The sequence below is a fragment of the Oncorhynchus kisutch genome, linkage group LG11 (assembly GCF_002021735.2).
Source record: "Oncorhynchus kisutch isolate 150728-3 linkage group LG11, Okis_V2, whole genome shotgun sequence".
NCBI lineage: Eukaryota > Metazoa > Chordata > Actinopteri > Salmoniformes > Salmonidae > Oncorhynchus > Oncorhynchus kisutch.
In genome coordinates this window covers 21,196,456-21,221,982 of record NC_034184.2, presented here as the reverse complement: position 1 = coordinate 21,221,982, position 25,527 = coordinate 21,196,456, and the positions used below count along the sequence as shown (strand labels likewise).

Below are 25,527 nucleotides of genomic sequence, written 5' to 3'. Positions count from 1 at the left end.
ATGCTTGTAAAAGGTCTACCTCAACACAGCACAGTCGTGTTGTTCCTTTCTGTCCGTGTGCCCGTAGGGTTAGCTTAGTGTCCACTCGAAGGGAAAGCAACCGAGGAAGATGCCATCAAAGATTATTTTTGAAACAGAAAACATCGGGATGGAAGGAGAACTGGACATTAGTGCGGGCAGTACGAAACCCAAAGTAAGTAAAATAGAACACAAATAGCTGGTTGTTTGCTAAAACAGCCGAAACTGCGTTAGCACCGCCTGCTAGCAGCTACCGTAGCTTGCTAGTTACATTCTACAGCCGCATGGTAACTAATTTAACGTTGTCATATTGCTAATATTATTGCCATTACGCTAGCTAGAGGTAAGGAAAATACAAGTAGTTCGAGATTGAAATAACTAGAAAGTAGCTAGCGCCGCACATGACATGTTCATTGCTACCAGTGTACGCAGCCTCGTGCCCATGACACGTGTTTAGCTCATCTTTATAACAGACGGATCAACGTGCCTCGGCATTCTCTGGTACAGTCACATCCTATCAATTTATGCTACGTCAATGTGTGCCACTTGATGACGTTGCTGGACATGTTGCATTCTAATGCCACGTTCAAGACAACTGGGAGCTCGGTAATCTCCAAATTCAGTGCGTTCAGACAACAGGAAACTTGGGCACAAAAACGGTCTCTGACTGGGAAATATCGATTTGAACGGTCATCCAATTCGGTATTCCAACTTGGGAACTCGGCCCTCTTTCTAGACCTCCGATCTGAAGATCACTGACGTCGTGATTTGACTTCGTGTTTTGAGTACTCAATTGTTTTGAACGCTGCATAATTCCACGTTCTCATGCTAGTCAGAACTAGGAAACTCTGACATGTCCGACGTTCTAAATGGTTGTAGTTAGACACACGTGCCGCGTTCATTCAGGTAGCAAGAGTCCCAGTTCCAACTATCACTTGAACGCAGCATACCTAGCTAGTCAGCATTGAACTTGCAACTATGTATACAATACAGTACGTCAATAGTGATCCATCTGTCATTCTACTAGGTTCAAGTTCACTAGCGCTGTGATGTGGTAAGAAATGTAGCTATACATTGATATAGCTTGCTACTATTCCTTCCCCTTAAACTAATGCATGGCACACTGTTTGGTTTGTAGAAAGTAAAGGAGAAGAAGACCATGGAGGGGAAGAAAATCAAGAAACATAAAACAGTTGTTGAAGAGGAACCTGACTGTGAACCTCCTGTTCCGAAGAAGAAGAAGAAAGAAAAGGTGGACAAAGCAAATGGGGATGTGAACAAATCCATTGATGTTAATGGTAATATTGAATCACATTTGAAGAACAACACATCTTATTCCAATGAGGAGTCTGCAGACAATGACAAAGCAACTGAGGTAACTTGTAGTGTTTTGTTAAAACATTCCTTCACTTAGTATTGCGTTACAACGGATGGGTATTGATTTATTTTGATATTTACATTTTATTCATTTAGCAGACACTCTTATCCAGAGCGACTCACTCAGTAGTGAGTGCATATATTTTCATACTGGTCCTCCATGGTAATCGAAACCCACAACCTTGGCGTTGCAAGTGTCATGCTCTACCAACTGAGCTACACGGGATATCTCTTATCAAATACATTATTTCTGCTTATCTTAAGATAGGAATTAATATAATAATTTTATAATCAAATGTTAATTAGTAATCACCATGGCAAGCATCTTTTTAACATGTTCCATTTTGTCATTACCAACAGAAAAAGAAGACGTCAGAAGAAGTAGTTGTCAACAGAGTGTTGCCTAAGACTCTCACGCTGATCGTACAAACTAATGGACATTCCACGACGACAACTCCAGCACATTCAAGCGAAGACTCCGGCAGTGACGGTGAAAAAGAAATTGTGAGTCTTTCCCAGTGACGTTCTCATTCATCAGTGAAGATGTAGCATGGTGGTTTGTGGAAAAACAATTTAAATGAGTTTAAGAACATTGTATTAGTGTGTTTTTCTTTTTCATGCCTTTAGGAGACACCAGAACAAAAAGAGGGAGCCTTTTCAAACTTCAGAATCTCCCCCAACACCATCAAACTACTTCAAGGTATTTTTCCTTGTTTGTCAATAAAAAAAAATGTAATCTATTATTTAATCAAATGTTAATGGTCTCGTACGTATGTTTAGCAGATGTTAATGCGAGTGTAGTGAAATGCTTGTGCTTCTAGTTCCAACAGGGCAGTAATAACTAACCATTTCCAACAACTACCTAATGCACACAAATCTAAAGGGGTGAATATGTACATATACAGTTGAAGTCAGAAGTTTACATGCACATTAGCCAAATGCATTTAAACACAGTTTTTCATAATAACTGACATTTAATCAGAGTAAAAATTCCCTGTCTTAGGTCAGTTAGGATCACCACTTTATTTTAAGAATGTGAAAATGTCTAATAATAGTAAAGAGTGATTTATCTCTGCTTTTATTTATTTCATCACATTCCCAGTGGGTCAGAAGTTTACACACACTCAATTAGTATTTGGTAGCATTGCCTTTAAATAGTTTAACTTTGGGTCAAACATTTCGGGTAGCCTTCCACAAGCTTCCCACAATAAGTTGGGTGAATTTTGGCCCATTCCTCCTGACAGAGCTGGTGTAACTGAGTCAGGTTTCTTGGCCTCCTTGCTTGCACAAGCTTTTTCAGTTCTGCCCACACATTTTCTATAGGATTGAGGTCAGGGCTTTGTGATGGCCACTCCAATACCTCGACTTTGTTGTCCTTAAGCCATTTTGCCACAACTTTGGAAGTATGTTTGGGGTCATTGTCCATTTGGAAGACCCATTTGCAGCCAAGCTTTACCTTCCTGACTGATGTCTTGAGATGTTGCTTCAATATATTCCCATCATTTTCCTGCCTCATGCTACCATCTATTTTGTGAAGTGCACCAGTCCCTCCTGCAGCAAAGCACCCCCACAACATGATGCTGCCACTCCTTCACGGTTCGGTTGGTGTTCTTTGGCTTTCAAGCATCCCCCTTTTTCCTCCAAACATAACGATGGTCACTAGACCAGAGGACATTTTTCCAGAAAGTATGATCTTTGTCCTAATGTGCAGTTGCAAACCGTAGTCTGGATTTTTTTATGGCTGTTTTGGAGCAATGGCTTCTTCCTTGCTGAGCGGCCTTTCAGGTTATGTCGATATTGGACTCGTTTTACTGTGGATATAGATACTTTTGTACCTGTTTCCTCCAGCATCTTCACAAGGTCCTTTGCTGTTGTTCTGGGATTGATTTGCAGTTTTTGCACCAAAGTACGTTAATCTCTAGGAGACAGAACGTGTCTCCTTCCTGAGTGGTATGATGGCTGCGTGGTCCCATTGTGTTTATACTTGCGTACTATTGTTTGTACAGATGAACGTGGTACCTTCAGGCATTTGGTAGTTGCACCCAATGATGAACCGGACTTGTGGAGGGCCACAATTTTTTTTCTGAGGTCTTGGCTGATTTCTTCGAATTATTTTTTTTCTCCCATGATGTCAAGCAAAGAGGCACAGAGTTTGAAGGTGGGCCTTGAAATACATCCACAGGTACACCTCCAATTGACTCATATTATGTCAAGTAGCATATCAGAAGCTTCTAAAGCCATTACATACTTTTCAGGAATTTTCCAGGCTGTTTAAAGGCACAGTCAGCTCAGTGTATGTAAACTTCTGACCCACTAGAATTGTGATACAGTGAAATAATCTGTCTGTAAACAATTGTTGGAAAAATTACTTGTGTCATGCACAAAGTAGATGTCCTAACCAACTTGCCAAAACTATAGTTTGTTAACAAGGAATTTGTGGAGTGGCTGAAAAAGGAGTTTTAATGACTCCAACCTAAGTGTATGTAAATGTCTGACTTCAACTGTAAATATATATATATATATTTTTTAACCTTTTATTTAACTAGGCAAGTCAGTTAAGAACAAATTCTTATTTGCAATGACGGCCTAGGAACAGTGGGTTAACTTCCTGTTCAGGGGCAGAACGACAGATTTGTACCGTGTCAGCTCGGGGATATGAACTTGCAACCTTTCAGTTACTAGTCCAACGCTCTAACCGCTAGGCTACCCTGACGATGAGCGATGGCCGAGCAGCATAGGCAAGGTGCATTAGATGGTATAAAATACAGTATAGACATGTGATATGAGTGGTGTAAGATATGTAAACCTTGTTTAAAGTGACTTGACACATTTATTAAGTGTCCAGTGATTGGGTCTCAATACAGTATGTGATATGAGTAATGTAAGTTATGTAGGCATTATTTAGAGTGACATTGTTTAAGGTGACTAGTTATCAATTTACTTAAAGGGATATTTCTGGATTTTCCAGTGAAGCCCATTTATCTACTTCCAATCAGACTCATGGATACAATTTTTTTTTCTCTTCATTCAGTATGAAGTAAGTTGAGGTAGTTTAGCACAATGACTGGAAGTATATTCTATATTTAGCGAATTTGTGCTAATGCTATTTAGCAACTTCCTTCAAACTGCACGCAGAGACACAAAAATCCATCGGACTCTGGGGATGTAGATAAAGTGATTAATTGCCAAAATCCTGAAATATCCCTTTAATTTCTGGTAAAACAACTTTAATCCACTAACCTACATTTTAACTTTATTTTCCCCCTAGCACGAGGCATATCTTTCCTCTTTGACATCCAAACCCAAACCTTCAATTCAGTGTATGAGGGAAAGGATGTAATTGGTCAGGCAAGAACAGGCACTGGCAAAACATTAGCTTTTGCTATTCCGCTGATCGAGAAAATCCAAAATGACCCGGATGACAAGAGGCGGGGCAGAGCCCCAAAGGTAGGTCTGCTGCAGTTTCTGCCATAAAATATTCTGCGTTTTCTGTTCGTGCGACGATGTTGTCAATTACATATTATCACTGAGTAGTTTGGGTCCTGGATGCTGATGGGCTGAAACAGCATGCCAGCAGTGTGTACAGTGCCTTACAAGTATTCACTCCCCTTGACTTTTTCCACATTTTGTTGTGTTACAGCCTGAATTTAAAATTGATTACATTAGGATTTTTCTTCTCACTGGCCTACACATAATACCCCATAATGTCAAAGTGGAATAACGTTTTAAATATTTTTTGACAAAATAATTAAATGAAAGGCCGAAATGTCTTGTCAATAAGTATTAAACTCTTTTGTTATGGCAAACCCAAAGTTAAGGAGTAAAAATGTGCTCAACAAGTTACATAAATTGTGCAATAATGGTGTTTGACATGAATTCTGTAACCCACACATACAATTATCTGTAAGGTCCCCTAGGCGATCAATGAATTTCAAACACAGATTCAACCACAATGACCAGGGAGGTTTTGAAATGCCTCCTACAAAAAGGCACCAGTTGAAAGATTTCTATCTCAGCAAAAAAAAAGAACCGTCCCTCTATCAGGACCCGGTCTTTCAAAGATAATTTGTAAAAATCCAGAACTTCAGATCTTCATTGTAAAGGGTTTAAACACTGTTTCCCATGCATGTCCTGTCTAGGACACATGTTCCGCTAGCGGAACCCCCCCCCACCCCCAACATTCCGCTGAGAAGGCAGCGCGGGATATTCAAAAATATTTTGGGGAAATATTTAACTTTTATACATTAATGCAACCAGTGTCAGATTTTCTTTTAAAACTTTACGGAAAAAGTATACCATGCAATAATCTGAGACGGCGCTCAGAGGTACACAACATTTCTCCGCCATGTTGGAGTCAACAGAAATTGGATCTTTCATCAGAATGCAGTGCCAGGAATCCTAGTTCCACTATAAATCGTTGTTTTCTTCGAAAATGTCCATTACTAGTGTTCAATTAGCTACTTTTGCTAGCGCGTTTGGTTCACGTCCAAACGCTGGCGCCAGTCCAGGCGAACTCGGACGAAAACTTCAAAAAGTGACCCAAATTAAGTAGAGAATCAATCTTCAGGATGTTGTTATCATGTATATCCAATAACGTTCCAACCGGAGCATTCGTTTTTGCCTACAGTGTAATGGAAAGCATGGCGATATCATGAGAAATGCGCCTGACCAGGAACTGGCATTCTGCCAGACCACTGACTCAAATAGCTGCCATCCGGTCCCACATCACACTAGAGGCTTCATTCTACTGACTGTTGACATCTAGTGGAAGGCGTATGAAGTGCGAACAGATCCATATCTTACTGGGATGTGAATAGGCGATGAGTTGAAAATCAGCCAGCCCCAGAATTTCCACTTCCTGTTTGGAAGTTTGCCTGCCATATGAGTTCACAGAGATGATTAATATGCATATATTAGCATCTGGGACAGAGTAGGAGGCAGTTCACTATGGGCAATCAATTCATCCAAAGTTAAAATGCTGCCCACAATCCCTAAAAAGTTAATGAACCATAAACATGCACCTGGCAATGGTCGTTAAGACACTAACAGCTTATAGACGGTAGGCAATTAAGGTCACAGTTATGAAAACTTAGGACACTAAAGAGGCCTTTCTACTTACTCTGAAAAACACCAGAAGAAAGATGCCCAGGGTCCCTGCTCATCTGTGTGAACGTGCCTTAGGATGAGGGCATGAGGACTGCAATGTGGCCAGGGCAATCAATTGCAATGTCCGTACTGTGAGACGCCTAAGACCGCGTTACAGGGAGACAGGATAGACAGCTGATTGTCCTCGCAGTGGCAGACCACGTCTAACAACACCTGCACAGGATCGGTGCATCCGAACATCACACCTGCGGGACAGGTTACAGGATGGCAGCAACAACTGCTCGAGTTACACCAGGAACGCACAATCCCGCCATCAGTGCTCAAGACTGTCCTGCAAGACAGGAGTGTCAGTGTTCTGCCATGGCCAGCGAATATCCCGGATCTCAATCCCATTGTGCACATCTGGGACCTGTTGGATCGGAGAGTGAGGGCTAGGGCCATTCCCCCCCAGATATGTCCGGGAACTTGCAGGTGCCTTGGTGGAAGAGTGAATTAACATCGCACAGCAATAACTGGCAAATCTGATGCAGTCCATGAGGAGAAGTAGCACTGCAGTACTTAATGCAGCTGGTGGCCACACCAGATACTGACTTATTTAAGATTTTGACCCCCCCCCCCCTTGTTCAGGGACACATTATTCCATTTCTGTTAGTCACACGTCTGTGGAACTTGTTCAGGTTGTTTCAGCCCCGTCACGGACCCGGATGTCTTGCTCCCAGGCAGACTAAATAACTTCTTTGCCCGCTTTGAGGACAATACAGTGTCACTGACACGGCCCGCAACCAAAACATGCGGCCTCTCCTTCACTGCAGCCGAGGTGAGTAAATCATTTAAACGTGTTAACCCTCGCAAGTCTGCATGCCTAGACGGCATCCCCAGCCGCGCCCTCCTAGCATGCGCAGACCAGCTGGCTGGTGTGTTTACGGACATATTCAATCAATCCCTATCCCAGTCTGCTGTTCCCACATGCTTCAAGAGGGCCACCATTGTTCCTGTTCCCAAGAAAGCTAAGGTAACTGAGCTAAACGACTACCCCGTAGCACTCACTTCCGTCATCATGAAGTGCTTTGAGAGACTAGTCAAGGACCATATCACCTCCACCCTACCTGACACCCTAGACCCACTCCAATTTGCTTACCACCCAAATAGGTCCACAGACGATGCAATCTCAACCACACTGCACACTGCCCTAACCCACCTGGACAAGAGGAATACCTATGTGAGAATGCTGTTCATCGACTACGGCTCGGCATTTAACACCATAGTACCTTCCAAGCTCGTCATCAAGCTCGAGACCCTGGGTCTCGACCCCGCCCTGTGCAGCTGGGTACTGGACTTCCTGACGGGCCGCCCCCAGGTGGTGAGGGTAGGCAACAACATCTCCACCCCGCTGATCCTCAACACTGGTGCCCCACAAGGGTGCGTTCTGAGCCCTCTCCTGTACTCCCTGTTCACCCAGACTGCGTGGCCACGCACGCCTCCAACTCAATCATCAAGTTTGCGGACGACACAACAGTGGTAGACTTGATTACCAACAACGACACAGGGAGGAGGTGAGGGCCCTCGGAGTGTGGTGTCAGGAAAATAACCTCACACTCAACAAAACTAAGGAGATGATTGTGGACTTCAGGAAACAGCAGAGGGAACACCCCCCCCCCCCCCCCCCCCTATCCACATCGATGGAACAGTAGTGGAGAGGGTAACAAGTTTTAAGTTCCTCGGCATACACATCACAGACCAACTGAATTGGTCCACCCAGACGGACAGCATCGTGAAGAAGGCGCAGCAGCGCCTCTTCAACCTCAGGAGGCTGAAGAAATTTGGCTTGTCACCAAAAGCACTCACAAACTTCTACAGATGCACAATCGAGAGCATCCTGGCAGGCTGTATCACTGCCTTGTACGGCAACTGCTCCGCCCACAACCATAAGGCTCTCCAGAGGGTAGTGAGGTCTGCACAACGCCTCACCGGGGGCAAACTACCTGCCCTCCAGGACACCTACATCACCCGATGTTACATGAAGGCCATAAAGATCATCAAGGACAACAACCACCCGAGCCACTGCCTGTTCACCCCGCTATCATCCAGAAGGCGAGGTCAGTACAGGTGCATCAAAGCTGGGACCGAGAGAAGCTGTTTTTCAGTCTATCTCAAGGCCATCAGACTGTTAAACAGCCACCACTAGCATTGAGTGGCTGCTGCCAACACACTGACTCAACTCCAGCCACTTTAATAATGGGAATTGATGGGAAATTATGTAAAATATATCACTAGCCACTTTAAACAATGCTACCTAATATAATGTTTACATCCCCTACATTATTCATCTCATATGTATATACTGTACTCTATCATCTACTGCATCTTTATGTAATACATGTATCACTAGCCACTTTAACTATGCCACTTTGTTTACATTCTCATATTTATATACTGTACTCGATACCATCTACTGTATCTTGCCTATGCCGCTCTGTACCATCACTCATTCATATATCTTTATGTACATATTCTTTATCCCCTTACACTTGTGTGTATAAGACAGTAGTTTTGGAATTGTTAGTTAGATTACTTGTTGGTTATTACTGCATTGTCGGAACTAGAAGCACAAGCATTTCGCTACACTCGCATTAACATCTGCTAACCATGTGCATGTGACAAATCAAATTTGATTTGAGTTGTTGAATCTTGTTATGTTCATGCAAATATTTACACATGTTAAGTTTGCTGAAAATAAACGCAGTTGACAGTGAGAGTACATTTCTTTTTTTGCAGAGTTAGATATTTTTTTTAATGTGTTTTAAAGCAGACATTGAATATCTCTTTGAGCATGGTGAAGTTATTAATTTGATGGTGTATCAATACACCCAGTCCCTACAAAGATGCAGGAAACCGCCCAGGGATTTCACCATGAGGCCAATGGTGACTTTAAAACGGTTACAGAGTATACATGGCTGTGATCGGAGAGAAAACTGAGGGTGGGTCAATGACATTGTAGTTACTGTACAATATTATCCTACTTTGATGGAGTGAAAAGGAAGCCTGTAGAGAGGAAAAATATTCAAAAACATGCATCCTGTTTGAACAAGCCATTAAGGTAATACTGGGAAAAATGAGGCAAAGTAAGCAAAAAAAAAATTCCTAAATATGAAGTGTTATGTTTGGGGCATTTCCAATACAACACATTTCTGAGTTCCACTCTCCATATTTTCAAGCATAGTAGTGGCTGCATGTCATGTTATGGGTATGCTTTTCATTGATAAGGACTGGGGAGTTTTGCGGGAAAGAAATAAACTGTATAGAGCTAAGCACAGAAAAAATCCTAGAGAAGAACCTGGTTCTGTCTGCTTTCCACCAGTCACTGGGAGAAGCAGGACAATGACCTGAAACGCAAGGCCAAATCTACACTGGAGTTGCTTACCAACATGACATTGAATGTTGCAGAGTTACTCTTTTGACTTATATCTGCTTGAAAATCTATTGCAAGACTAGCAATGATAAACAGCCAATTTGCCAGAGCTTGAAGAATTGTGTAAAGAATAATCCAGGTACGCAAAGCTCTTATACTTTCTCAGAAAGCCTCAGCTGTAATCTTTCCAACAACTGTTTACACACAGATTATTTCACTTATAATTCACTGTATCACAATTACAGGGGTCAGAAGTTTACATACACTCATTTGACTGTGCCTTTACAGCTTGGAAAATTCCAGAAAATGATGTCATGGCTCTAGAAGCTTCTGACAGGCTAATTGACATAATTTGAGTCAATTGGAGGTGTACCTGTGGATGTATTTCAAGGCCTACAAAGTGCCTCTTTGATTGACATCATGGGAAAATCAAAATAAATCAGCCAAGACCTGAAATAAATCAGCCAAGATTTTTTTGTATACCTCCACAAGGCTGGTTCATCCTTGGGAGCAACTTCCAAACACCTGAAGGTACCATGATCATCTGTACAAACAATAGTACTCCAGTATAAACACCATGGGACCACGCAGCCGTCATACCACTCAGGAAGGAGACGCGTTCTGTCTCCTAGAGATTAACATACTTTGGGACAAAAAGTGCAAATCAATCCGAGAACAACAGCAAAGGACCTTGTGAAGATGCTGGAGGAAACGGGTACAAAAGTATCTATATCCACAGTAAAACGAGTCCTATGTCGACATAACCTGAAAGGCCGCTCAGCAAGGAAGAAGTCACTGCTCCAAAACCGCATAATAAAGCCAGACTATGGTTTGCAACTGCACATGGGGACAAAGATCGTACTTTTTGGAGAAATGTTCTCTGGTCTGATGAATCAAAAAGATAACTGTTTGGCCATAGTGACTATCGTTATGTTTGGAGGAAAAAGGGGGACGCTTGCAAGCCGAAGAACACCATCCCAACCGTGAAGCACGGGTCTGGCCGCATCGTGTTGTAGGGGTGCTTTGCTGCAGGAGGGAGTGGTGGACATCACAGTATAGATGGCATCATGAGGGAGGAAAATTATGTGGATATGTTGAAGCAACATCTCAAGACATCGGTCAGAAAGTTAAAGCTTTGTTGCAAATGGGTCTTCCAAATGGACAATGACCCCAAACATACTTCCAAAGTTGTGGCAAAATGGCTTAATGACAACAAAGTCGAAGTATTGGAGTGGCCATCACAAAGCCCTGACCTCAATCCTATAGAAAATTTGTGGGCATAACTGACAAAGCGTGTGCGAGCAAGGAGGCCTACGTTCCTGACTCAGTTACACCAGCTCTGACAGGAGGAATGGGCCAAAATTCACCCAACTTATTGTGGGAAGGTTGTGGAAGGCTACCCAAAACATTTGACCCAAGTTAAACAATTTAAAGGCAATGCTACCTAATACTAATTGAGTGTGTGTAAATTTCTGACCCACTGGGAATGTGATGAAAGAAATAAAAGCTGAAAGAAATAATTCTCTCTACTATTATTCTGACATTTCACATTCTTAACATAAAGTGGTGATCCTAACTGACATAAGACAGGGAATTTTTACTAGGATTAAATGTCAGGAATTGTGAAAAACGGAGTTTAAATGTATTTGGTTACGGTGTATGTAAACTTCCAACTTCAACTGTATGTAAATTGTATTTATTTTTCAATAAAGTGAAAAAAATCAATTTAATCTATTTTGAATTTGGGCTGTAACACAACAAAATGTGGAATGTCAAGGAGAATTAATACTTTCTGAAGGCACTGTGTATCAGACAATATCCCATAGGTATGAAGCAAATCTACTTGTTTGCTGTTATATTCATGTTCGTAACCGATTTATAATTGCAGTAAGGCCGGTATCTGTTTTACATTTTTGGGGGTATATGGCCAATATACCTCACCCCCCCGTGCCTTATTTCTTAAGAATAGTTTTGTCGAGCGTATATAATATTTTGACCAGAAGGCTTCTGGAACGCTTTATGTTTATCATTAACCGTTTCTCTTTTTTTTCTTCTTAAAAAAAAAATATATATATATATAAGGTTTTGTGCCTTGCTCCAACGAGAGAATTGGCTATTCAAGTAGCCAAGGATTTCAAGGACATGACAAAGAAACTGTCTGTTACCTGTTTCTATGGTGGGAGTTCCTATAACCCTCAACGTGAGTAGTATTCCTGCAATTGATCTGGTACAAAAATTTGGCTTCATTGCAAAGTGCCTATTCTTTACGAGTGGCTGCGGATCCGACCTTTCAGAACATTTCTTCCCAACAGTTAAAGGTTCCGAAGTCCGCATGTGCCGGACCCTCACTCCACACACACTCGTAGAGATAACGCTACTCTGGCAGATATTTATTCTTTATTCAAGTTAGATCAAAGCTTAATAAAGATCACATAAGTATTCTAAATAATAGAACAGGATATAATACCACAGTATAATTTCTTATGAAATTTTAAGATGACTGTGTGAATGGTCGCATTTTTCTCATGTGGCCACAACAGTGAGTGAGGCAAAATATGTGCTTTGATTGAAACTTAACATTGGTAGGCTATGCTACAGTTTGTTAACACCATCAAAATCACTTCCTTCACATAATTAAAAACACCATTGTAGGCTACTTCGAATTTGTAGCTTATAGCTAAAGTAGATCTAAGTGCATATCCCCATGAAACTGCTTGAGATCAAATTATTGATATACAGATGCTGCGTGGATGTTTTACCGGTGAAATTTGAAGAATTATCATCCACGATTGACAATGAGAAACATGAAGTGAGGTTCTCTACGGGTAGAGCAAAGGTAGAGAATCCCACACATGCACATAAGCCACACGACCCCAGCTGCCGGGAAGCGGGGTCCAGAAAAGTCAGATCCTCAGCTTTATTTTTTGGGTGAAAAGTAATACTGTAAATTGCATATGGTGAAGTTGATCATATTTGTGTAAAATTGTTTTGTTTTTCCCTCAGTTGATGCAATCCGCAGTGGCATCGATGTCCTAGTGGGAACTCCAGGTCGTATCAAGGACCATCTACAGAATAACAAACTGGACCTGTCACAATTGAAGCACGTTGTATTAGATGAAGTGGACCAAATGCTTGATATGGGCTTTGCAGAACAGGTGGAGGAGATACTTTCTGCATCTTACCAAAAAGGTAATGAGACGTTTTCATATGGGATTGTTTGATTTAGGCCATATACTGTAGGTTTACCTTAGGTTGGATGGGAGGCCTTGATAGTATACCTCATCAGTAGTACTGAGTCAGACGATAGTAAATGCACACATCTGATCCAATGTTTTCTGTGTGCAGACTCTGAGAGCAATCCCCAGACCCTGCTCTTCTCTGCCACATGCCCACCATGGGTGTATGTTGTGGCAAAGAAGTACATGAGGCCAACTTATGAGCATGTGGACCTCATTGGCAAAAAGACCCAGAAAGCTGCCACCACAGTAGAGGTAACAAAGAAAAAATATGTTATGCTTTCAACAATTTATGTTTTATTTTGATTGACAAAGGTTTCCACTTTGGTTTAAACATTGGTCAGACTTCAGATTAATTCAGATGAAAATGTTGACCTTTGAAATTTACATTTTTGAAAACAAATGTATAATTTATGCCTTTTTCTATTGAGTAACGTGAAGCCACCAGGCTGCTATTAATACTTTTTTTCCTGGTCATGGAAATTTTGTTAATTTCTTAAGCATGATTCTTAAGAAATGTACAGCAAGTTTCTTAAATATCCTACTTGCTGAACCAGTTTCCTCTGGCTAAAGCTATGTGAGCCTTAAAGCTATGTGAGCCACATTTTTGCCACTTCTGACACTCACACGCAAACCAGTTTCCATATAGCAGAGATATTTAACCTGCCTACATGCCATCTACCTTATTCTGTGGTTCATGTCAATCTGGTAAAATACCACACAATACTGACTTGGCAGTCATTTAAAAATGTTTTTCATTTGTTATGTTTGGTTGTTATGTTTGGTTCAGTTTTGTCGTTATCAGCGCATTATTAAAAGTTCTCGGTCTCTTGCTCCCCACCCAGCACCTTGCCATTGCGTGTCACTGGTCTCAGAGGGCTGCAGTCATTGGGGATGTGGTCCAGGTGTACAGTGGCAGCCACGGCCGCACCATCGTCTTCTGTGAGACCAAGAAGGATGCCAACGAGCTGTCAATGAACACCTCCATAAAACAGGTACCAGAAACCTGCATAGCGTTTTTCTTTTATTTTGTTACACAGTGCATACAGAACATTTGTGAGGTATGACATTGATACCAGGATCAGAGCCAATCCTGACCTCCCAGGGGCCCTAAGCAAAATTCTGCTAAGGGGCCCTCCTGCCTGACCTGTGAGCCATGTAAGCCATGTAAACCATTTGCCATTGTCACACACATTGTCACCCCAGTGCTCCCACTACAATCCTCCCTCCTTTAAAACAGTTTGCTCCATCTGTCGGTCTAAGAATAAGTAGACCTATACAGAATGAGGAATAAACAAACAATATTTATTGAATATAATATTTCCTATAGAATCTTAAGATAAGTGAATATTAACATTAACATAAATAAGAAATTGTAGAAAATATAAAATGGAGAAAATAATCAAATATAACACTGAGCTTTGGCTCTGCTGCCTGGTAATTAGTCCAGTCCTCACAATATTATACAATTAGCTTTGTCTATACAATGTGAACATAAGCCTATAGACCATGGCTGCAGCTATAAGTATCAAAATAGTAAAATAAAAAATATACAGCTGTGTGATTAACTTTGGTTCCATCTACAGCCTGGGCATTTTCAGCATGGACACCAGTCTATCTGGACTGTCTGGAAGAAGTTAAGAAAGTATGTCACATAGTTAGTTAAGCAGTCGTTTACACAAATGCACTTCTGCCATACAATCTTAAATGTTACTAAGTGTGTAAACATTTGAATGTTTGAATTAAAATCTTACCATAAAAATAATCCTCTTCTGCACTTTATTGAGGCAAAATCATCAATGATGTCATCATCATGATGGCCAAATGACTCAAACGTTCCTGTGACATGGAAGACCTAGGGTAGCTTTTTGATGAGCTTTAATTTTGAAAAGATCAGGTGTGCTAGATCCATTCCACTGACGTCACAGTCATCTCTGAAGGTTATAGTGTTTTCAACTTCCATGCAGTGAGCCCTTAAAGATCAACGGGACATCTGAGAGGCAGTGCTGAAGTTCAGCAGCACTCCATATTTGGTTTTCACTTGGTTGAGTGTTTCAAATCTCAGCAGAGTCGTCCACAATGTTGAAGTAGTTGACTTCAAGGTTTTTCAGTGCATTAGTCACTGGTTCATCAGGAGCCTCATAGCTGAAATGCCCCTACCTGTTTCTCAGTCTACTCTCTTTCAGAATAGCCGCCATATTCATTTCTTCATAAATGCTTTTGGCTGTTGTCTGGGCCTCAGCGAATCCAGTTTCCCGGTATGTAGTGAGTGGGGCCTTTATTTTGAGATTAAATTCACTGCGAAATCCAACTGCATAGAGGCGGATTGGAGGAGCTTGTTCACCTTGTTTGTCATTCTCATTATCTCACCATACAAAACAGTAATTCAAGAAGCGGTAGGACCTAACTTACTCTGCAAGTGCTTCTGCCTCCACTTTGGCCACGGGATTGTTGATCGTCTGTCTGGCTTCCAGTAATGCCTCCCGAACCTCAGAAGCCTGATACCTGATTGCATGAACACTTTGGAGCCTACTCTCTCATCATGTCACTCCGTGACTTCACGGTTATGTTCACATGTTTCTTCAAAACACTCCCATCTTTGTGTGCCAGCTGAAAAGAACATGAAGAGCTTTTGCACGTGCCCAAAAAATCCAACACCATTTTTTAAAGATTTGGCAGCATCTGCAATGACAAGGTTTAGAGTATGTGCTCCACATGGGACGAACACGGCCCAGGTATATTTTTTGAGCAGTCTGGCTGGTACTCCTTGGTGCTTGCCCTTCATGTTGGCCCCATTATCATAAGCTTGCCCCCTGTAATCTTCAAATGGAATCTTCAGCTCGTTCAGCTTATCTAAGATGACAGTGGACAGATTCAAGCCTGTTGTAACCTCAACATTCACAAAGCAGAGGAAGTGCTCCTTGATCTCTGGCTTTCCCTTTAAAGCCACGCTTCTCAGAATAATGGACATTTGCTCCTGGTGACTGTCAGGTGTACAGTCCAAGAAAATGGAGAAGTTCTTTGAGTCTAAATTACTTGAGTCACTATTGCTTCCAGAATCTTGTCACTCACAATCTGTACCAGCTCATTCTATGCGCACTTCCCAAGGTAATGAGCATGTGTTTCTCCATCTTTAATTTTGCTGAGATGATTTTCAAATGTTGCCAGTAATTCAACCTCTTTTAGGAAGTTTCCATTATCTGGTTGGAAGAGTTTGTCTGATGAACCCCTGAATGCTAGGTTTCTTTCAGCAAGAGACTGGGTGATACTTATTAAACGTGTAAGGACATCCGGCCATCTCTTTCTTTCAGCCTCAAATGGTCATTTGTATCTGGTCAAGAGTCTGTTCCCGACAGGCGCAGATCAAGTTCTCTCCACTTAATCATATTATCTGTGTGTTCAGGACTACTCTCATGGTGTTTCAGAATGGCGTTGATATTTGACCAGACATTCAGGCCTTCCTGTATTTTGTAGTCTTTTAGAAAAGAGCTTACAGCAAAAACAATACACAGTGTAGTTTTTGAGTATGAAAGCCAGCTCCTGGTAATCTTTTCTCCATTTGACAGCTGTCTCTGTAATAAGCCTGAATGGAAACCTCTTCTGGACTTGTCTTTAGGGTAAGAAAAATTCAGTCCTGGTTTGAATGGACCTCTGCACACTAAGTATGTTAAGACTGGGGGCCAACTCTGCTGTGTAATTTGGTGGAGCAGCAACTGTTCTATTAGGGTCTGAGCAGCTTGTATCTGATACTGGCTGCACACCTCTGCTTGTGCTAGTACTTTCTGAAGCTGCCAGTACTGGGTCTGTGTTAGTATTTGCTGAAGCTGCCAGTACTGGGTCTGTGTTAGTATTTGCTGAAGCTGCCAATACTGGGTCTGTGTTAGTATTTGCTGAAGCTGCCAGTACTGGGTCTGTGTTAGTATTTGCTGAAGCCGGCTGTACTGGGTCTGTGTTAGTACTGACTGAGGCTGGATGTGGATCAACAGGATGGATGGACTGAGTCTGTGCTTGAACTGGCTGATGATCCAGCATCTCCTCTACTGACAAACTTAAGCATAGTACCTGTAAATGTATAGGTAAAATTAATAATAGTATTGTTATCAGCTGCATCTGTCACGAACCCCGCTTCCTGAGTCTGTGTTTGCCTGTGTTTCTGTCCTGGAGTGTGTTTCCGGTGTCCTGGAACGCACCCTGTCTGGTTGCCGGGCAGATTAGCTTGTTGGGAGATCGATGTTCACCCGCACCTGTATCCCATCAGTAATCTGCACACCTGTCCTGATCATCACCTCTCCCCTTCAAAAGCTCTGACCTGACATCCATTCCCTGCCGGATCGTTAGCCATGAACAGTATGTTGTGCCATAGTATCAGCCTCAAGTTGGATAGAATTTGTTTTGTTGTTTTGTACGTCTTGCTTGCCTTCAACTTACCTCCGTTTGTTCTGTCTTCAGTTACTCACCCGGATCATTTACCCCATTCCCGCCTGGTCATCGGAGGATTCCGCTTCCCCATTGGATCCACCTATTTACTCTCATCAACTCACCACCGCTGCCCGCTACGCCACCTGGATGTATCTACCCACTCACATTCACTTGTAAATAAATACTCACCTTCTTCCTACTCTCCTTGTCCTGGTCTGCTTCTGGGTTCGATTTTGAAGAAGCGTGACAGAACGATCCGGCCAAGGATGAACCCAGCGGACCTGGATTCCGTTTGCCATGCCATTACCCAGCAGGGGAAGACACTGGGACAACACAAGACGACGCTACAGGAGATAGCGGGTGCAATCCAGAATTTATCTGCTAGCTTGACACAAATCCAGGATCAGCTCAGTTTGCCGACGATTCATTCACCACCTGTTTCACCCATCTCACCTGCCGTGTCTGATGCGGTTTCCTTCCGTGAACCCAAGGTACCGACGCCTGATAAATATGAAGGGGATTTGGGAAGATGCCGTTCGTTTCTTATGCAGTGTGGGTTAGTTTTTGATCTGCAGCCCCATTCTTACGCCACTGACAAGGCTAGGATAGCCTTTGTTATTGAACTGCTGCGTGGAAGAGTTCTGGAATGGGCTTCAGCCGTTTGGGAACGACAGGAGACCTGCATGGCTTCATACCAGGAATTCACGGGAGAGATGAGAAGGCTTTTTGACCATCCAGTCCGAGGTAAGGACGCAGCTAAACGTTTGTTCACTCTTCGCCAAGGAGCTTGCAGTGTGGCAGACTTTGTGATAGAATTCAGGACATTGGCTGTGGAGAGTGGTTGGAATGAGGAATCACTACAAGCGGTTTTTTACCAGGGGTTGTCGGAGCAACTCAAGGACGAGCTGATCTCCTATCCAGAGCCTAGTGACCTAGATAGTTTGGTTACCTTAGCTATTCGGGTAGATAATAGAGTCCGAGAGAGAAGGAGGGAGAAGCAGTGGTGTCCATCTAATCAATCTGAGACTCGGTTACCATTCGGGTCAGGAAGTGGTAGCTCGGGACATTACATCTCCGTTTGTCCTCAGCGCCCGTTAAACTGCTCGGCTCGTTAAGTTTGGGAGGTTTGTTAGCGAGCCAGTTTCAACCTCTCAAGAGCCCTGTCAGACCTCGTTTTCCTGCTACCCTCATAAATAAGAATCAGAGTTTAGCGATTAACGCTTTCATCGATTCAGGTGCCGATGACAGCTTCATTGATGCCGACTTAGTGGAACAGCTGGGGCTTTCCAAGGAGCAACTACCGGAAGCCATTGAAGCAACCACTCTGAACGGCAGTAGTCTGGCACGGATCACTATGAGGACCGAACCGGTTAAGATGTTGTCGGGGAATCATTCAGAGGTTATTTCTTTTTTCATTTTGCCTTCCCCCCATGTTCCTCTGGTTCTTGGATACCCCTGGCTAAGAGAACACAATCCTTCGTTCGATTGGGTGATTGGTAAGGTGACTAGTTGGAGCATTGAGTGCCATGCTAACTGCCTCAGGACTGCCTGTTCTCATGCTGTCCCCAGTCGGGTCAGTGAGTCTGCTCCTCCTGATTTGTCCCTGGTTCCTGAAACATATCATGAGTTGGGTGAGGTGTTCAGTAAGCAGAAAGCTCAGTCACTTCCTCCCCACCGACCTTATGATTGTACAATTAAGCTGTTCCCTGGAGCTGCCTTTCCCAAGGGACGGTTATACAGTATTTCTCGACCTGAGCGGGAAGCCATGGAGACCTACATAAAGGAGTCTCTTGCTGCAGGTCTCATTCGTCCCTCATCATCACCCCTGGGAGCTGGATTTTTTTTTGTGAGTAAGAAGGATGGCTCTCTTCGACCGTGTATTGATTATCGGGGGTTGAATGATATTACGGTCAAAAACAAGTACCCCTTGCCCTTGATGAGCTCCGCTTTCGATTCTTTACAGGGTGCTACTGTGTTTACGAAGCTTGATCTACGCAATGCGTATCATCTGGTTCGGATCAAAGAGGGGGACGAGTGGTTGACTGGATTCAATACACCTATGGGACATTTCGAGTACCAGGTGATGCCGTTTGGACTTTCCAACGCTCCAGCAGTGTTCCAAAGTTTGGTGAATGACGTGCTGAGGGATATGATCGGTCTGTTTGTGTTCGTTTACCTGGATGACATCCTGATTTTCTCCAAGGAGCTTTCCAGCCACATCCAGCATGTTAAACAGGTTCTGCAGCGGTTATTGGAGAACCGTCTGTTTGTGAAGGCAGAGAAGTGTGATTTTCACGCCCACACTACATCCTTCCTCGGGTACATCATCTCCAGGGGTGAGATCAAGATGGACCAAGAGAAGGTTCGGGCGGTTCGGGATTGGGCCCGGCCCGGTACGAGATTGCAGCTCCAGAGATTCCTGGGATTTGCGAACTTCTATCTGAGGTTTATCCGTGATTACAGCCGGGTGGCCGCCCCTTTAACTGCTCTGACGTCTTGCACCAGAATATTCTGTTGGACTCCTGAGGCAGGCCGAGCATTTCTGAACTTGAAGAGCCGATTCACCAACGCGCCGATTCTATCTCAACCTGACACTTCCCGTCAGTTTGTTGTTGAGGTGGACGCGTCTGATGTGGGGGTGGGCGCCATCCTGTCCCAGCGTAGCTCCACTGACGGTAAACTCCATCCCTGCGCCTTCTACTCTTGTCGTCTTTCACCAGCTGAGAGAAACTACGATGTGGGTAACCGGGAGCTTCTCGCTGTGAAGCTTGCCTTGGAGGAGTGGCGTCACTGGTTGGAGGGAGCGGAGCAACCGTTTGTGGTCTGGACTGACCACAAGAATCTGGCTTACGTGCAATCGGCTAAACGTCTCAACTCCCGTCAGGCCAGGTGGGCTTTGTTTTTTGGACGCTTCAATTTTTCCCTGACGTTCCGACCTGGGTCGAAGAACGGCAAAGCGGACGCCTTGTCCCGGATGTTCTCCAAGACGGATGAGAGTGGGGCCAAGACTGAGACGATTCTTCCCCAGAACCTTGTCGTGGGAGCCGTTACATGGAAGATTGAGGAGGATGTGATGGCGGCCCTTCGGACGCAGCCCGGCCCCGGTAACGTTCCACCCGGTCGGTTGTTCTTGCCTGAGTCGGTCCGTTCTGCTGTTCTTCAGTGGTCCCACGCCAGCAAGATAGCTTGTCACCCTGGCGTTGCTCGGACTATGGCGCAACTGCGCAGACGATTTTGGTGGCCTGCCATGGGAGAAGATACCCGGAGGTTTGTTGCCGCATGTCCTGTTTGTGCTCAGAACAAAAGTACCAATCGGCCCAGCTTCTTCACCCCCTACCTATTCCTCGGCGACCTTGGTCGCATCTGGCCCTGGATTTTGTCACGGGATTGCCCCCTTCTGTTGGGAACACGGTCATTCTGACCATTGTGGACAGATTCTGCCACGGAGACGTCCGAGATCCTTGTTAGGGAGGTTTTCAGGGTCCACGGATTGCCCAGTGACATTGTTTCTGACCGTGGTCCTCAATTTACCTCTGCTGTCTGGAAATCCTTCTGTTTGGCCATTGGAGCTACAGTCAGTCTCACTTCTGGATTTCACCCACAATCTAATGGTCAGGCGGAGAGAGCCAACCAGAAGATGGAGTCCACGCTGCGTTGTCTTGTCTCCTCTGATCCCACCTCTTGGTCATCTCAATTACCCTGGGTCGAGTATGCCCATAATACCCTTCCTTCATCTGCCACTGGGATGTCCCCCTTCCAATGCCTGTACGGATACCAACCTCCCTTGTTTCCTTCTCAGGAGAGGGATCTTTCGGTTCCTTCTGTCCAGGTCCACATTCGTCGTTGCCACCGGACCTGGCATCGGGCCAGGAAGGTTCTCCTTAGAGTTTCTGACCGGTATCAGATCCAGGCGAATCGTCGCCGTATTCCTGCTCCCGCTTACACCATCGGAGATAAGGTTTGGTTGGCTACACGGGATCTTCCTCTACGGACTGAGTCGAGGAAACTGTCACCGAAGTTCATTGGTCCGTTTGTGGTGGAGAGAATCATTAACCCTGTTGTGGTTTGACTCAAATTGCCGGCAACGCTTCGAGTACACCCCACTTTTCATGTCTCCTGCCTCAAGCCGGTTCTCATCAGTCCTCTGTTGCCCCCTCCTCCTCGTCCTCCTCCTCCTCGGATGATCGGAGGTGGTCCTGCCTACACGGTGCGCCGCATAATGGATTCCAGACGGCGGGGTCGAGGGTTCCAATATCTCGTGGATTGGGAAGGATATGGTCCAGACGAGAGGAGTTGGATCCCTCGGCGTCAGATCCTTGATGACGACCTGCTTCGTGACTTCTACCGCCTCCACCCTGGTGCTCTAGGTAGTCCGCACGGTGGCGTTCGTCGGAGGGGGGGTACTGTCACGAACCCCGCTTCCTGAGTCTGTGTTTGCCTGTGTTTCTGTCCTGGAGTGTGTTTCCGGTGTCCTGGAACGCACCCTGTCTGGTTGCCGGGCAGATTAGCTTGTTGGGAGATCGATGTTCACCCGCACCTGTATCCCATCAGTAATCTGCACACCTGTCCTGATCATCACCTCTCCCCTTCAAAAGCTCTGACCTGACATCCATTCCCTGCCGGATCGTTAGCCATGAACAGTATGTTGTGCCATAGTATCAGCCTCAAGTTGGATAGAATTTGTTTTGTTGTTTTGTACGTCTTGCTTGCCTTCAACTTACCTCCGTTTGTTCTGTCTTCAGTTACTCACCCGGATCATTTACCCCATTCCCGCCTGGTCATCGGAGGATTCCGCTTCCCCATTGGATCCACCTATTTACTCTCATCAACTCACCACCGCTGCCCGCTACGCCACCTGGATGTATCTACCCACTCACATTCACTTGTAAATAAATACTCACCTTCTTCCTACTCTCCTTGTCCTGGTCTGCTTCTGGGTTCGATTTTGAAGAAGCGTGACAGCATCAGGCCCATTCAAACTGGCTCCCCCAGATTTCCTTTTATATCATTTCAAATATAAAATACTGGCTGAATACTTGATGGTTATTATTTACTGAGTGATGTGCATCCATATTGCTCAGTATGCCCAGCTAATCAACATTTTAAATTCAATATATAAATCAATGTCAATCCATTGCTTTCCGTCTTGCATTAGTCCAGAGTTGTAACTAAACCTTGACTGAGATACTAGATAATCATTGTCTTGTTTTTAAATGATGTGCACCTATGAGGAGTGCCATCACGCCCATATATTGTCTGGATGGGCCCCACAGAGGTTGCTGCTGGAAAGCGCGAGTTTCATTTTGTGCACGTGAATGGTTATCTTTTCCAAGCTGAAGTTTATAAACACCATTGCCCGTTGGCGTTTATCAAACGTAATAAATAGTTGTATTTCACTGTCACTTTTGTCAGGCACAAAGTCACAGGACACAGCCCTGGAAGTGGCTGGCAAGCAAGCAAGACAAAGACAGACCAAGAGATGCACTGCCCAGCGAGGTTAGCAAGACAGACAGACTAGAGAGAGATGCACTGTAAGCTAGCACATCAACTTAACATTCATGTTATTTGCTGACATCAATATTGGAGAGGAGAGAACACAAGTTTACCTGATTGCTGTTCCCTCAATTCACTCATTGTTTTTTTCCTTCTTTTTTCGTGACCAGAAAGATAGTTCCGCTTCATCCTCTCATTGAAGTTGTAAACATTGACACCCACTTTGACACGAGGGGGAGGCGGGGCCCTTGCGTAATTTGCAGGGTCCTACGCAAATTGCGTAGTGAGCATATAGGGCCACCCGGCTCTGAGCAGGATAAACATGGAAGGTTAGACCTTGAGATGTAAATGACATTGAAAATGAAGTGAGGTAGTTGACTTTATTTCTAATGGGTTCATTGGCTGATTTATTATCTGACTGTTTGTGATACATGTTGAATGTTACAGAGTTCCCAGTCACTTCATGGGGACATTCCTCAGAAGCAGAGGGAGATCACATTGAAAGGCTTCAGAAGTGGCACCTTTGAGGTCTTGGTGGCCACCAACGTTGCTGCTCGTGGGTTGGACATCCCAGAGGTAGACCTGGTCGTGCAGTGCTCACCCCCAAAGGTAGACAAATACTGTGATAACTGTTAGTTTGCTCTTATACCTGTGTAGTAACACTTTAATCGATCTAGTAAGAACAATGTATTAAAACATGAACGTTGCTTTGACCCTCTACCAGGATGTGGAGTCATACATTCACCGGTCAGGTCGCACTGGTAGGGCTGGCAGGGCAGGCGTCTGCATCTGTTTCTACCAACGCAAAGAGGAAGACCAGCTCCGATACGTAGAGCAGAAAGCAGGCATCACATTTAAGAGAGTTGGAGTGCCCACTCCCAGTGACATCATCAAATCCTCCAGTAAAGACGCCGTAAGGTTTTTAGACTCTGTGCCTCCCCAAGCCATTGAGTACTTCCGTGTGGCTGCTACCAAGCTGATTGAGGAGCGTGGGGCCGTGGATTCCCTGGCTGCCGCCCTGGCACACATATCAGGTGCCACTGCCCTGGAGCAGAGGTCCCTCCTCAACTCTGACGCTGTGAGTGTTCAGGCTCTACTAACTCACACATTCAGTGACATTTATATGTAGCAATTTAATAATGAATGGCATGTAAATGCCCTGAATGGTTTAAAATTCATCTTGAATGGTTTGAACTTATATTTCATCTTCATGTTTGTTGTTCAAACCTTCCAGGGCTACACCACAATGACAATGAACTGCTCCCAGGAGCTGCACAACATTGGCTGTGCTTGGCGTGGTCTAAAGGAGCAGCTGGGAGAGGAGATTGACGATGTGATCCGGGGGATGACCTTCCTCAAGGGAAAAATGGTAGGCTTGTCATTTAATGTCCCTCAGGTCGGGAGGGGACAGGTGACGTCTCTGTTTTCACCTTTGAAATAAAACCACCCTCATTCAATGTTGGTACTATAATGACAATACTATTGAGACTGTAATTGACTTGCCTAATGTTAAGTGAAAATATTTATATTATGAGTGAATTTTGTTTTGCAGGGAGTCTGTTTTGATGTTCCAGCTGACAAAGTAAAGGAGTACCAAGTAAGTAGAAAGCAGAGATACCTTTCCTCTTAACTGTGAGCAATTGGACACATGTAAAAGGCTTGGTGTAAAGTGATTCAAAGCTAAGAGGAGCAATTATCCAAGCCCTTTTTTCAAACTGAATTTTCATTGTGTGCAGTTTGGAGTATTATTTCCCCAGCCGTACTGTCAAGCTTTGTATGAGTGATGCTACTCCTCAAATTTCACAACAAAAGCAATCCCTCCTTCACAAAACAAAAAACGTAGATAATGGGGTTAGTAACACAGAGACACTATTGTACTTGTGGTGACCACTCCAGTTTTATTTTCCTCAGGATGCATGGCAGGATGGTAGGCGTTGGCAGCTGTCAATCGCCACAGAGCTCCCTGAGCTGGAGGAGAAACAGCGCATGGGTGGTGACCGTGGATACGGACGCTCGTTCAGTGGACGTGGTGGTGGAGGACGAGGGGGTGGCCATGGCTTCAGAAACGGCGGCGGTGGTGGTGGCAACTGGAGAGGAGGTGGAGGCAGTCATAAACGCAGCTTCAGCAGTGCATTTGATTATTAACCACAGACTTCCCGTTCTCTGGACTGATGACATGGCTGTCTGTTTCCTGCACAGCAAGCTGGTGGTTTTTACTGGTGTTTGAGACTGGCCATCCCTGGCTAACCCTGTGCCCGAAAGTATATCCCCAAAATATGTATGAGCTGATTGCTTTGCAATTATATATTTCACTATCTCTACTTGATAAACTCATTCATTGGAATGAGATGTTTTTTCATTAAAGGTGGTCTGAGGAATTAAATGGTTGTTCTGCTTTTTTTTTGTACCTGCTCCTTTTTATCCTAAAGAAAGAAATTCCTCCATGGACATTGCTTCATGCATCTCAAA

The 25,527-nt window shown here is 44.1% G+C and overlaps 1 protein-coding gene across 2 annotated transcripts; it reads left to right on the top strand.

Annotated features, from left to right (window-relative positions):
• LOC109899882 (nucleolar RNA helicase 2-like) lies at nt 1–25,441 on the top strand. Of its 2 annotated transcripts, XM_020495500.2 has the most exons (14): nt 1–193; nt 1,157–1,393; nt 1,756–1,899; nt 2,023–2,095; nt 4,664–4,842; nt 11,993–12,110; nt 12,914–13,099; nt 13,256–13,401; nt 13,992–14,141; nt 23,506–23,667; nt 23,783–24,136; nt 24,293–24,427; nt 24,611–24,655; nt 24,970–25,436. In XM_020495500.2, the coding sequence occupies exons 1-14, from the start codon at nt 110–112 to the stop codon at nt 25,201–25,203; spliced, it is 2,247 nt and encodes a 748-aa protein (XP_020351089.1). In that variant the 5' UTR covers nt 1–109; the 3' UTR covers nt 25,204–25,436. The 2 variants fall into 2 exon arrangements, with proteins under 2 accessions (XP_020351089.1, XP_020351090.1); XM_020495501.2 differs by lacking the exons at nt 4,664–4,842; nt 11,993–12,110 and having other exon boundaries at nt 32–193; nt 24,970–25,441.
• The last annotated feature ends 86 nt before the right edge of the window (nt 25,442–25,527 follow it).